This window comes from Ochotona princeps, chromosome 2 (assembly GCF_030435755.1).
Source record: "Ochotona princeps isolate mOchPri1 chromosome 2, mOchPri1.hap1, whole genome shotgun sequence".
NCBI lineage: Eukaryota > Metazoa > Chordata > Mammalia > Lagomorpha > Ochotonidae > Ochotona > Ochotona princeps.
Window position 1 is genome coordinate 96,778,830 of NC_080833.1, and position 13,806 is coordinate 96,792,635.

The 13,806-nt window shown below is 41.9% G+C and overlaps 1 protein-coding gene across 2 annotated transcripts in view; it reads right to left on the reverse strand.

Annotated features, from left to right (window-relative positions):
- The window catches only part of PTPN22 (protein tyrosine phosphatase non-receptor type 22), a 58,766-nt gene that overhangs the window by 25,112 nt on the left and 19,848 nt on the right, over nucleotides 1–13,806 (reverse strand). For both annotated transcript variants that reach the window (XM_058660071.1, XM_058660072.1), the window contains exons 3-12: nucleotides 13,567–13,643; nucleotides 13,363–13,458; nucleotides 12,531–12,569; nucleotides 9,670–9,741; nucleotides 9,511–9,570; nucleotides 8,356–8,498; nucleotides 7,997–8,063; nucleotides 7,256–7,333; nucleotides 4,428–4,514; nucleotides 36–112 (exon numbers count right to left, since the gene is read on the reverse strand). In XM_058660071.1, coding sequence (XP_058516054.1) covers nucleotides 36–112; nucleotides 4,428–4,514; nucleotides 7,256–7,333; nucleotides 7,997–8,063; nucleotides 8,356–8,498; nucleotides 9,511–9,570; nucleotides 9,670–9,741; nucleotides 12,531–12,569; nucleotides 13,363–13,458; nucleotides 13,567–13,643 — 796 coding nt within the window. The remainder of the gene's footprint in view (nucleotides 1–35; nucleotides 113–4,427; nucleotides 4,515–7,255; nucleotides 7,334–7,996; nucleotides 8,064–8,355; nucleotides 8,499–9,510; nucleotides 9,571–9,669; nucleotides 9,742–12,530; nucleotides 12,570–13,362; nucleotides 13,459–13,566; nucleotides 13,644–13,806) is intronic.

Sequence of the window (13,806 nt, forward strand, 5' to 3'; positions counted from 1 at the left end):
TTAGCCAACATGTAGATATGAAAATTATTACTCACTCTGTGGGTAAAGTTAGAGAATGAGTACCAGCTTGTAGAATGGGCTGTTGCTCAGGAACTGAATACTTCGTTTGAATCTTCAAGAGAGGAGAAAGTCAGAGGTTGGTTTTTAGTGAATGATATATGTTAATACTCAAAAGCATGAGAAATAATTTCTCAGGAAGTATGAAGATTGAAAATAAAGATTTCTGAAATATTGAACCCAGCAAGAACTTGTTCATCTACTGAGAAGAAAAAGGTCACAATAAAGGATTGCTAGTGTTCCAGAAACTAGAAGGGATTGTTTATAACATTCTTTCAAATTGGGCATTGTAAAATGTTCTTGGGGCTCACTTCAGTCTGAAGAGCACCCAACAGAGGTGGATATTAAGTGCAATCAATGATAAAGCCTTTGGGGATAACCATATACCATTTTGGAATGCCTGACTTAAGTCCTGGCTTCACTCTAATGTCAGCTCCCTGCTCAGGCACACCCTGGGGGCAGCAGTGATAGATCAATTACTTGAGTTTCTGCCACTAACATAGGTTAATTGTGGATTGCTGGCTTCAACCTAGCTCACTCCAGGCTGCTGTGGGTATTTGGGAAGTGAACTAGGGGATGTAACATCTGTTTGTGTTCTCTCTCCCTTTGCCTTCCAAATAAAAAATAATGTTCTACCTTCAGAAATTTTAGCATCTTAACCTTAAAGTTAATAGGAGCTTCCTCCTTATTGCATTCCAGGTATGTCATTCTTTTAGCAAGCTAAACTATTTTCCTATTCAAGGCTCACAGCTACTGTTCTTCTGACTTACACACTCTTGTTCCATATTTTATATAGCTGGATTTATCTACATGATTGGATCACCATATAATTATCTTCTGCATAAGGAAACCTTCAACCACCCAACCTAAAATCAAACTCCCACATCTGCCCAACCACTGTCAATCTTTATCGTCTGTGTAGCAACTATCAGGTCGTGTGGTTCGTGGATACCATTGAGTGTAAAATACATCCTTGATTTCAGAGATGTTAACATATTCAGATATAAATAAAATAGGGATATATCTTCTGTTATTGATGATTAATGGTGTCTCCCACAAAGGTAAGCTGAAATCTAAACTTTGATATCTGAGACTTTGATCTCATTTGGAAATAGAGTCCTTGCAAGTGTAGTTAGTTAAGATGAGATAGACTGTATTAAGGTGGATCCTGATTCAATGACTTGCTTCTTTACAAAAAGAGAAAATAAACACGCAGGTAGGCCATGTGATGATGGAAGCAGATTCTGACATAACAGATCGAAAACCCAATAAATGGCAGGAGTTGTTGGAAACAGAAAAAAAGAAAAAAAAAAAAAGGGAGACAAGAAAGCTTCTCTGAGCTATTAGAGAGAGCATGGCTCTGCCAATGCCTAGACTTCAGACTCCCAGCTCCAGAATTGTGAGCAAACAAGTTTCTGATGTGTTAAATGTCGTTCATTTGAAATGCATGTTATAGAAGTGCTAACGGCCCGGCGACATGGCCTAGCAGCTAAAGTCCTCGCCTTGAACGTCCCAGGATCCCATATGGGCGCTGGTTCTAATCCCGGCAGCTCCACTTCCCATCCAGCTCCCTGCTTGTGGCCTGGGAAAGCAGTCGAGGACGGCCCAATGCATTGGGACACTGCACCCGCGTGGGAGACCTGGAGGAGGTTCCTGGTTCCTGGCATCGGATTGGCGCGCACCGGCCCATTGCGGCTCACTTGGGGAGTGAATCATCGGACAGAAGATCTTCCTCTCTCTCCTCCTCTCTCTGTATATCTGACTTTGTAATAAAAATAAATCTTTAAAAAAAAAAAGAAAAAGACTGAAGTCTCTCTCCCTCTCTCTCTCTCTGCCTTTCAAATTAAAAAAATAAATCATTTTTTTTAGGAACTAGAACAAATTAAATCAGTATGCATCAGTGATCTAAAGTTAAAACTAAAACTATACAACTTTTAGAAGAAAACATAAAGGAAAAGCTTTGACATTGAATTCGCATTTTTTTTTTTTTTTTGGTTATAAAATCAAAATAAAAACAATTTGGGAGGCTGCCACTCTGTCATAGTGGATTAAGCCACTACCTATACTGGTAGCATACGTTCTTGTTTGATTTCCAGCTGCTCCACTTTTGATTGTGTTCCCTGCTAATGTGCCCTGGGAAGCAGTGAAAAGAGAATCCAAGACCTTGTGCCCCTGCCACCCATGTGGGGGACCCAGATGAAACTCATGGCTCTTACCTTTGGCCGGGCCAGCCCTACATATTGTGACCATTTAGGGAATGACCCAACAGATGAAAGATTTCTCTCTGTCTTTCTCCGCCTCTCTCCCCCCACCTCTGTAACTCTAACTTTCAAACAAATAAATCTTTTTTGAAAATAGACAAATTGTACCTCATCAAAATTTAAAACTTCCACACATCAAAGGACACAATCAGTAAATAAAAAGACAACCCACAGAATGGGAGACAGTATTTGCAAATCAGATGTTTTATGGGGCATTTAATATAAAACATACTGAAAATTTCTCAAGATCAACAAAAATCAGCAGTTCAATCCAAAAGTGACCTAATAAACACACAAGATGCTTAACATAACTAGTCGTGAGGAAAAGACAAAACTACATAAAAGGCATTTTGCACATTGGTTAAGATGCCTCTGGGCACATCTGCATCCTGTATTGGAGCCTGAGTTCTAGTCCTGGCTCTGCTTCTGATTCCAGCTTACGGCTAATGTCCAACCCTAGGAAGTAGCAAGCGACGGTTCAAGGATCTGGGTCCCTACCATCCATACCAGAGATCATACTGCATTCTAAGCCGCTGCCTTCCACCTGGCCGACCCCTGGCTCTTTGGGCATTTGGGACATGAACCAATAAATGGAAGATGCCTCCTTTCCTTCTGCCTTTCCATTAAATAAATATTTTAAGAAACCAAATGAGATACCACTTCACTCTCTTTTGGATAGCTACCATCTGAAACAAAACAGGGGTCATTGTGTCGTAGATAAAGCCACTGCCACCTCTGATACTGGCATCCCATTATTGGCACTGGACATGTCCAGCTGCTTAACTTCCAATCCAGCTCCCTGCTAATGGCTTGGGAAAAGCAGTGGAAGATCTCCCAAGTACCCGTGTGGGAGACTTGAAATAAGCTTCTGTTTCCTGGTTTCAGCCTAACCCAACCCCGACCATCGTGCCCATTTGGGAAGTGCATCAGCATATGGAAGATATCTCTCTTAACTTTGATTTTCAAATAAATAAATAAATATATTTTTAAGTGTTTGCAAGAATGTAGACATTGGAAATTGTGTACTATCAATGGTAACATAAAATGGTACAACTATTATGGAAAACAACATGGTGATTGCTTAAAAAGCAAACACAATTCCATGTGATCACATCAATTCCACTTCAGGTTTTACACCAAAGAATTAGAAACAAGGATATAGGGCCAGTATGCAGGTTAAGCTGTCACACAAAACAGCAACATCCCATATAGGAGTGCTAGTTCAAGTATTAGCTATTCCTCTTGCAATCCAACTTCTTGTTAATGCACCTAGGAAAGAAGTAGATGAGGCCCCAAGTACTTGTGCCCCTGCCACCCATTTGGGAAACCTGGAAGGCTCCTAGCTTTGGCCTATCCCAGCAGTGGCTACTGCGGTCATCTGGAACATGAACACAAGTTGGAATAGCTCTATCTCTATTTTTTCTGCTTTCTTTCACTCTTAGGCACATAAATAAACATCTTTTTTTAAAAATAAATAAAATTCTATAAAAAACTTCACAAAAATTTTAAATCCATTGTACAACATGGTAATATAGTTTACAACAATGTGTTGCATACTTGAAAAATGCCAGAGTGGATCTTAAATGCTCTCACTATAAAGCATGATAAGCACGCGATGTGAAATGTTAATGAGCTTCATTTGTTATCCCACAGTGTATCCATATTCCACCATATCATGTGTACACCATAAGTATATATACTTTTTATTTGTGAATATCTTAAAACCTAAAATTAAGGCTAGTGTAGCCTGAAAAGTCACCCAGCTGAGAGTTCAGTTTGCATTTGTTACTCTCACTTCTAATGCAGCACAAAAATTGGCAGCAATACACATGCTGCTCTATTCCTTACCCCCCAGTACGTAGACTGTTGCTAAATCTAGCTGAAAATTGTACATACTCGGTGAACTAAAAGGTCAGTGCTCTAACTTAAATACCTGAAAACGAGTTGTCCTTTGCTACAGTTTCCCAACACAGTCCTATGCATACCTGATGCTTTAGGTTAGCTGTAGGGAAGTCTTATGACAAATCTGGAATCCCTGATCAGAAACAAGCATAGAAAAAAAATTTAAAAACGGGGCTGGGGGAACAGAATATCCAGTTTAAACTTTACCTCCATTTCTGGGTGTTTCTCTCTGATAACGTCCATGTGTCTCTTAAAGAGTTCCAACACAGCACTGTAGACCAGTTCATACTGCTCCTGAGGATTGTCGTGAAATGGGACAGTTGGAAAAACAGATATGGGTGAACTGCAGAACTAGATTTCGGTAATAAGAGTACCAGTCAAACACTAACACAGCGGACCTGAAAGGACCATCAGTGTAAGTTATTAAACTTAATAGCAGGATCCCATGTTTATATAACCCAGTTCAGATTTCACCTCTATGCTGCCAGATAGCTAAACAGTGTGTACAATTCTAGCTAACGTGCAAGGAATGTGGTATGTTTATTTTATACCCTAATCCGTTTTCTTACTTTTCTCCCCCCTCTGCCATCTTCCTTCTCATATTCTGTCTTCTTCCATCATCTCCTTGCTCGTATTTTTTTAATTTATTTCATCCCAGATGCATTTTTTAAAGGGAAAAACACCTTCATCCTTTCTGCACAAGTGCTCTGTGAAGTAGCTAGGCCTGTGTGCCCATCTCTAGTTTGTCCAAGATCAATCAAAACTAGTTTCCAGGACTTAGCTTAGAAATTGAAATCTTGTGACTCTCCACTTAGTGCACTAGATCGAACTGCTACTACAATTTTCTTCTAGTAAGCATACCAAAGAAAGTAAACCATTAAATAAGGTTTGGAAACTTGTGCTGGTAAAAGGATTCACTATCCAGGAATGAGACAAGCTGTGTGGATTTTCTCTACCTCAGTCTTTGCCACTATACCTGCTCTGACACTTGACTTGGGCTTTACTGTGTCCCTCTATAGGTATATCCAGGATCTTCTCTGACAATATATACAGTCCTATACAGATAAAGGACAACTTTTTCTACAGATAATTTTAGTAGAACACATCTGTATCCCACCACATGATCATTGATACAGTCTTTAATATTCTCAAGACAGAAAAGTTGAACAGGAAGCATGTGGTTCAGTGCCCTTTCGTGGTTAAAGGAGTATCAGAAAAAGCAGCTACAACTGTTAAAATCTTTGCTCAGACACATGTTGAGAATGCCAAGATGTGAAGTCTTTTTCAAGTGTCTCCAATTCTGAGTAGACCCGTGATGGAATGTTTCTGAAATGAGGCATGATTTTATTCATTTAGAATTACAACATATATAACTAGGTTGTATACTTCCTGAAGCTTTTTTTTAATGCATTTACAAGGGTCTGACAACACTAAACCAGCTAATGCTTTCATTTCAAATAAACTTTTCCCCCACAGGTTGAATATAGAAAACACCTACAGCCAACACATAAAAAAGTATTTTTTTCCATCATAATCTATTAGTGGAAAACCTGTGTGGGCTGAAGACATAGGTCTATATTACAATAGCTTTTTATATTTCCCCTTTAATTCATGGCTTCCAAAGTAAAACATCTAAACTCACACTGTCAATTCTGCTGCTTTAAACCTATGAGTAAGATCATTCGTGTGCTTTAAACACTTTAGGGTTTGCTATCCAAACAGTAAAAAGGAATTCTAACAAATTTTCAGAAGTGCCTGTTATAAAATAAACATCAATAAATTACATGAGGAATGAACAAAAGGGTGAAAGCCAAATTCTATCTCACAAATGTAAACCACTTAGAATAGAAACATTTGTTTTATTTGAAAGCTAGATTTACAGAGAGGGAGGGGGACACAAAGAGAGAGCAAGAGAGATAAAGAGAGATCTCCTATCTGCTGGTCACTTCCTAAAGGGCCACAATGGCCAGAGCTGGGTCAGTCCAAAGCTAGGAGCCAGGAGCTTCTTCCAGGTCTCCCACATTTACACAGGGGGACTCAAGGACCTGAGCCATTCCCCACTGCTTTCCCAAGTCATTAGCAGAGAGCAGGATTAAAAGTGGAGCAACCAGGACTCAAACAGGCTCCCATATGAAATGTAGGAGACACAGGTGGTAGATTAGCCTGATATGCCACTGCTCGGACCCTGAAACAGGTTTTAAATTATTGGTGTGGAAAAACAGTTGAGGGCCAATGCCATGGCATGACTGGTAAGGTCACCGCCCGTGACACCATCTGGCTGATCTATTTCCAATCCAACTCCCTGGAAAAACACTGCAAGACAGCCCAAGAGTTTAGGCCCCTGAATCCATGTGGAAGACCTGGGAAAAACACTAGCTCCTGGTTTCAGCCTGGTCTAGGCATTGCCATTGAGGCCTTTTAGGGTGTGATTCAGTGGATATCTACAACTCTACCTTTCAAGTAAATAAATAAACCTAAAAAGAAATGTGATTGAAATCAATATTTTAGGCAGCAAGAGATTTGGGCTAGAAAGAGAGAAAAAGAGCATTCTTAACGAAATGGATGAATGTAGGAAATCTGGTATAGGTGCAGCAATTGTGATACATAAAATAGTAAGAATGTGATTTTTTTTGTGAAGTATGCATATGACAAGGAGTAGGTAAAGCTATAGGAAAGTAGTAACAGTGGCCATCTGTAGATAGTAGGAAAATGACTGATTTTATGTTCATTTCTTAATATTTCCTAAAATAAGTTGAATTTACCTGATTCCAACACTGCCTCCTGATACAGAAATTATGAATCACTGAATTTCTATGGTTTCAGAGATGGATTTCTACCACAAAATTTTAAGTTAATATGACCCAGGTATTTGATTTCTAAGAAATCAGGCTTACTGAACTTTTTCAACATCTTTTGGGGATAAGAAACATAATATTGTTTATCTGGGAAGTCAGTTCTATCTGATGTCTTTCCATCCAACACAAAGACAGAACAAGATGCAGACACACACTGTGATCCACCACTGTATTCCATACCTGAGTCTGAACTAATGAAGGCCTCTGAGTTCTCATTTCCTGGATTAAATGGAAAATGCTGAAGTTGTCGGGAAGAATCTATCAAATAAGAAGGAAATATATTCATTTTGATGCTTTGTTAGTAGCTTATTACCTCATCCTTATAATCTTATACTTCCATGATATCAGCTCTCCTTGAATGGGACTGTAGGAGAAAGAGAATGCCTTTTGTAATGCACCATAACTGAGAGCCTCATGTTTTCCCTAGAAAAGATGGAAGAAACTCTTCAGAATCATTTCCCATGATCAAATGTCTTAACAGTTAGAGATAGGAAGAGGGACAAAGCTCAGTTGAGACCAAGTATGGGAGTTTCCCGAGAAGAAAGGGAGTTGGCAGACAAGTGGAAAGCTCATACTTCAACTTTCCATTTCTTAGTAGACACTCACTTCAGGACTCATGAGTGTGATTTAGGGAAGTGGCTCTCACACTTAGTACCCATCAGCGTCACCTGAGGAGCTTTCTGGACTCCGCTCCCACCCTCCATCTTCAGACCAACACAATGATTCAGGTTCTACCAAGCTCTCAGGTGATGCTGATGCATCCTGCCAGGAGATCACACTTTAGGAACCGACAATTTAGGAACTAATTAATCATCTGACAGAGGGGCTCTCCGAGTGAATATTCTGGAAAAGAGGAATCACGAAGATATCTTGAAAAACCAAACAAGTCCAAAGTCCAAACTCAAGTTGAGAGAAACTCACCCCATCTTTCAGCAACATCCATGTATAATCAATAGCACAAATAACACCGGTCCTTCCACAGCCAGCACTGAAATGAAAGAGCACAGGGGTATGTGTGCTAGTAGAGGAAGAGTCATTGGCAGGAACTGGAAAATTCCAGCAGCAGATCTCAAGAGGAAGCAGCCTGGCAGCAACACAACTGCTTTAAGTCCCATCATTCGCACGTTCATGTTACAGGGAACCTCGGGACAAGTCCTTGCCAACTCCTTACACCAGGGGTCGCTAAAGCTGTATGGCTCACATGTAACAGCCCAGTTTGTTTCTGCCATTGACAGAGTCCAGGCCAGACTGTGCTGTGTGGTTTATGCCAGGCATCGTACCTGCAGTGAATGCAGATGGGAACACTGTCACTGTCTTGGTAGCAACGCACATCCCAGATGAGCTCAAGAATAGGGTCTATAGATGAAGGCACATCATGATCTGGCCAGTTCTTGTAATGAAACTGATGGACGGTTCGCATTTCCTGTGATAAGAAGCCAGATCAAAGGGAAAATTCAAGGTTAGGACTCCACCTGCTTCTATGAAAGATGAGTCTGCCGTCTTTGAAGGCATCTGTATCCTTTTTGCAACTTATTCTGATTCCTTCTCTTTAGGTCTCAGATAACTAAGTGCCTTTTTATTACAATTTAAAAGCAGTTTGGGGCCAATGTTGTGGAGTAACAGATAGTCACTTCTTGCTAATGCCGGCATTCCATATGGGGACTGGTTTGAGTCCTGGCTGCTCCACTTCTGATCTAGCTCCCTGTTAATGCCTGGAGAAAGTTAACGGAAGATGGCTCAAGTGCTTGGGTCTACCATCCACGCAGGGAACCTGGAATAAGCTCCTGACCTCCATCTGGTCCAGCCCTGACTAGTTGTAACCATGTGGTGAGTGAACCAGAGGATGGAATTTCTCTCTCTCTCTCTCTCCCTCTCCATATGTGTGTATATATATGGGGTGTGTGTGTGTACACACACATATATGCCGTATATATCACTCTCATTCTGTCACTTTGTGTAACTCTGCCTTTCAAATAAATACAACAAATCTTTCAAAAAAGAACAAAAACACAAAAAAACAGCAGCCTAAGGTCACTTGCTGTTGACTTGTCCCCATCTGTCTCATTCACAAGATGAGACTAGATAGGAGAACAGTCTAAACTAGGCCTTCCCAGTTGGTGCACCTCAAATGAATCACAGACATGCTGCTATGTCCCTTTGCTTTGAGAGAGGATAGGGGCGCTCAGGGCAATCCGAGCTCACCAAGTTGATTCCCAGACCCTGTTCAACAAAATGAGGCCCTCTGCTCACCCTACAGATCCTACTGGATATGTGTGCCATGGTGTGGAATAGATGGGGGAGCACAGATGACACTATAAGGTTTCTTCAGAATATAAAGAGTTAAAGTCCCCCCCCAGAGCCTGAATCATACAAGATGTTTTTATCTGCCTCCTTTAGGTAGGCTTTTGAGTTTATCACACCTGTTTCGTACTTACGCTATTGAACTTGACTTTCAGAGTCCTGATGATATAGTCAGATTTGCTTTTTTCAGCTTCCTAAGCAGAAGAAGAGGACAGTATTAGTCATTTCAAAGACCAGCGCTCCAGATGGCTCCTGGCACCTTGGCTGAGCCATCCCTTCAAAATCGCACTTACACAGGAGATGGAGAAGGGGCCGACCTGCAGCTGCATCCCTTCCGGCTCAGCCCAGTAGCGCTCACACTTTTTCTGTGGCAAAAAAGCAGAATGCAGTTATGATTCTGCTTCCCTCCTGCTCTAGGCGCTTCTGGGAAATCAACCCATTCCCTTTCTCAGAAGCAGAAATAGCTCTAATGCCCTTGCCCTTCGCCTTAGGTAAGGCATTGCCAATGCCCTCAGACCCCAACCCCACCGCCTCAGCCCGGAAGCGCCAAGGATGGGAAAACCAAATCAACAGATATAGAAGTGACAAAGACTTCCTAGAGGTCTAAAGAGAGAGAAAATGAAAATCTCTGACTTATTTTCAATATTTCAGGAGGACTAGCAGAAATAATGCATCTACTAAAACAGGTGCACAAGTGAAACACCAAATTCCTTTGGTGTTGATTAAAATTGTCAACTTTGAGTGACAACAGCTTAGTTAGAACAGTGATGTTCTGTAAAAATATAATGTGCGCCACATATGTAATTTAAAGTTACCTAATGTCACACATAAAAATGAAAAAGGTGAAATGAACTTTAATAGTGTATTTAGCTTAATATACAAATATCAAACAATTTCAATATTTAATCAATATAAAAAACTTATTATATATTTTATCATTCTTCAAACCAAATCTCAAAAGCCTAGTGTCTTATGTTTACAGTTCATCTCAAAGACGTTAAATTTTATTTTTTATAAAGATTAATTTTATTTTTACTGGATAAGCAGGAGAGACAGAGAAAAGTCTTCTGTCCGCTGGTTCACTACCTAAGAAGCCGCAACGGCTAGACCTGATCATGTCCAAATTCAGGAGATAGGAGTTTCTTCCAGTTTTCCTATGTAGGTCAGCTTCCTGAGGTTTGGGGCCATCCTCCTCTGCTTTCCTAGGCCATAAGCAAGGAGCTGGATGGGAAGTGGAGTAGCTGGGACAAGCACCAACACCCATTGGAAACGTTTTAATTTCCATTTGAATATTTCATAAAATCCATGGCTGAAAATGTTTCACATAGGGGCTGGCATTGGGTAGCGAGTGATTCTTCCACCTGCAGCTCTAGTATCCTGTAGCATCAGCACGCCAGCTGGAGCCTCAGCTACTCAGCTTGCAATCCAACTCCCAGCTGATGCACCTGGGAAGGCAATGAAAACTGGCTTCATCAGACACGGGCATCTGCCACCCACGTAGAAGACTTGATTGGAATCCCAGGCTCCTGGCCTTGGTCCTACAGGAGTCCCAGCTGTTGATAGGCATTTGGAGGTGAACCAGCAAGTGGAAGATCTTTCTCTTCTGCCTCTCCCCGTCTCTCTTTATAACTCTGCCTTTCAAATAGACAATCTTAAAAAGAAGTTTCACGGGCCCGGCAGCGTGGCCTAGCGGCTAAAGTCCTCGCCTTAAAAGCCCCAGGATCCCATATGGGCGCCGGTTCTAATCCCGGCAGCTCCACTTCCCATCCAGCTCCCTGCTTGTGGCCTGGGAAAGCAGTTGAGGACGGCCCAATGCATTGGGACCCTGCACCCTTGTGGGAGACCCGGAAGAGGTTCCAGGTTCCCGGCTTCAGATCGGCGCGCACCAGCCCGTTGCGGCTCACTTGGGGAGTGAATCATCGGATGGAAGATCTTCCTCTCTGTCTCTCCTCCTCTCTGTATATCTGACTTTGTAATAAATAAATAAATCTTTTTTTTTTTTTTTAAAAAAATAAGTTTCACATGCCCCAGTTGTTTCAAAATAATTGAAGCTTTCTAATAACAGAATTGATTATCAATGTTTAAGAATTTAAATTATAATGAATTACATGAATTAATAGAGTTCCTGGTCACTCTTAGCTATGTTTTTAAAAACATTTTAAAAAGATTTATTTTATTTTATTTTACTTGAAAGCCAGTATTACACAGAGAGAGAGAGAGAGAGATCGTCCTTCTGCTGGTCACTTCTTCATATGGTCACAACAGCCAGAGCTGGCCAGTCCAAAGCCAGGAGCCAGAAGCTTCTTCCGAGTTTCTCACATGGGTGCAGGGACCCACAGACTTGGGCCATTCTCCACTGCTTTCCAAGGCCATAAGCAGGGAGCTGAATGGGAAGTGGAGCGATGAGGACACAAACTGGTGCCACAGGCAGAGGATTAGCTTGCTATGCCACTGCTCTGATCCCTAAGTGCCAACATGTAAAAGTGGACGGTGGATGCTGGGCTGGGCTGAGCCGGCCAGCACAGGACTGGAAGCTCTTACTAACAATTACAAATTATCTCATTACGAGAAATGAGAAAGTGAGTTGTCATTTTTAAGCATGTCTTGTTTCTACTTTAAAACACAGAAACTACTTAAGCCTGGTGTAGTAGCCCAACGGTGAAAGTCCTCGCCTGGAATGCCCCGGGATCCCATATGGACACCAGTTCTAGTCCTGCTGGCCCTGCTTCCCGTCCAGCTCCCTGCTTGTGGCCTGGGAAAGCAGTCGAGGACGGCCCAAAGCCTTGGGAACCTGCACCCACATGGGAGACCTGGAGGAGGCTTCTGGCTCCTGACTTTGGGTCAGCGTAGCTCCAGCCACTGTGGCTACTTGGGGAGTGAATCATCGGATGGAAGACCTTCCTTTCTGTCTTTCCTCCTCTCTGTATATCTGATTTTGCATTAAAAATAAATCTTTAAAAGAAAAAATACACAGAAACTACTGAGGAAATAGATAACATGGGTTTAAAAAAAGAAACACAAAACTAAAGAAAACCACCAAACCAACCCTAGAGTCATGTGGAATTCCCAAACACTTGAGGAAAAAGTTTGTTAGTGATCTCTCTTTTCCTTCTTTCCTTGATCTTTGGATCAGCCCGCCCTAGAAAGGACTCACCTTTCCCATCTCAAACTCCATACAAGCCATGACAATTACCTGGGGGATGAAACAAATAGAAACTCAACTTAGAACAGCAATTAGATAACAGGTTCCCAGGGTCAGAGAGGGTTAATCATTGTTCTAGTTTGCTTTGCTTTTTCACCAAAAAAGAAATCCTGATAAGTTTGCCGCTCCCTCTTCTTCTTTCCAGCCTCACTTCCCCTTTCTCTATTCAAATTGACAGTCTTGTCACCAAATGAGCCAGTCGATGTGGGAACTTTCATTTCCTTGAACAATCATGACATTGTCATTTTGATGAATGATGCTCCCTCCCACAGTCTTGTAACTCCAGAAATCAATCTTTAAAAACTTAAAAATCAAACAGCACTGGGCCAGGTACAAAGCACTAGTGGCTAAAGCCTCGCCTTGCATCTGCCAGAATCCCACATGGGCACTGGTTTGTGTCCTGGCTGCTCCGCTTCCCATCTAGCTCCTCGCTTGTGACCTGGGAAAGCAGTCGAGGAGGCCACAAAGCCTTGGGACCCTGCAAATGTGTGGGAGACCCAGAAGAAGCTCCTGGCTTTGCATTGGTGCAGCTCCAGACACTGGGGCCACTTGGAGAGTGCATCAGCAGATCAAGGATGTTTCTTTCTGTCTTTCCTTCTTTCTGTAAATTTGCCTTTCCAACAACAATAATAGTAATAGTAAAATAAATGTTTAAAAAAATTTTTTTCTGAAAAGATAAATTAAAAAAACACCGTTTTTCAGAGATAGGAGACCTCAGTCACACCCTCTTGAGACCTCTCTTCCCTTCCTTGGGAATAAGTAAGAGAGGCGTCCCTGCACTCACCAGCACGCTGTGTTCCCAGATCATCCTCCAGAAGTCCAGCAGTGTGGCCGGTAATGGACCCTGTGTGGCGATGTAAGCCTTGGGTCCATAAACCCCCTAAGGAGGAAGGGAAATGGCAGGCAATGAGTGCGAATCAGAGCCTGCCTTTAGTCCTGTTAGGGATCTGGAGGGACATGGCAGGCTCCTGATTTCCTCTCTCTGTACCTTAATGAAGCTGGCATTGATGTAATCGGAGTCCTCATCAGAGGTTATCAGGGATAGCTCTACTCGGCTGTGATCGTCTAGAACACACAAGAAATACAGTGTCAGGGAGTGTGCCAGAGGTCAGCGCCTGAGCCGGCGAGCAGCAGGTGCATGCGCTTCATGGGGGAGTACATGAATGGATGAATGAAGACTTTTTTTTTTTTTTGTAGTTCAAAAAGAGTACAGACTGATTCTTTTTCT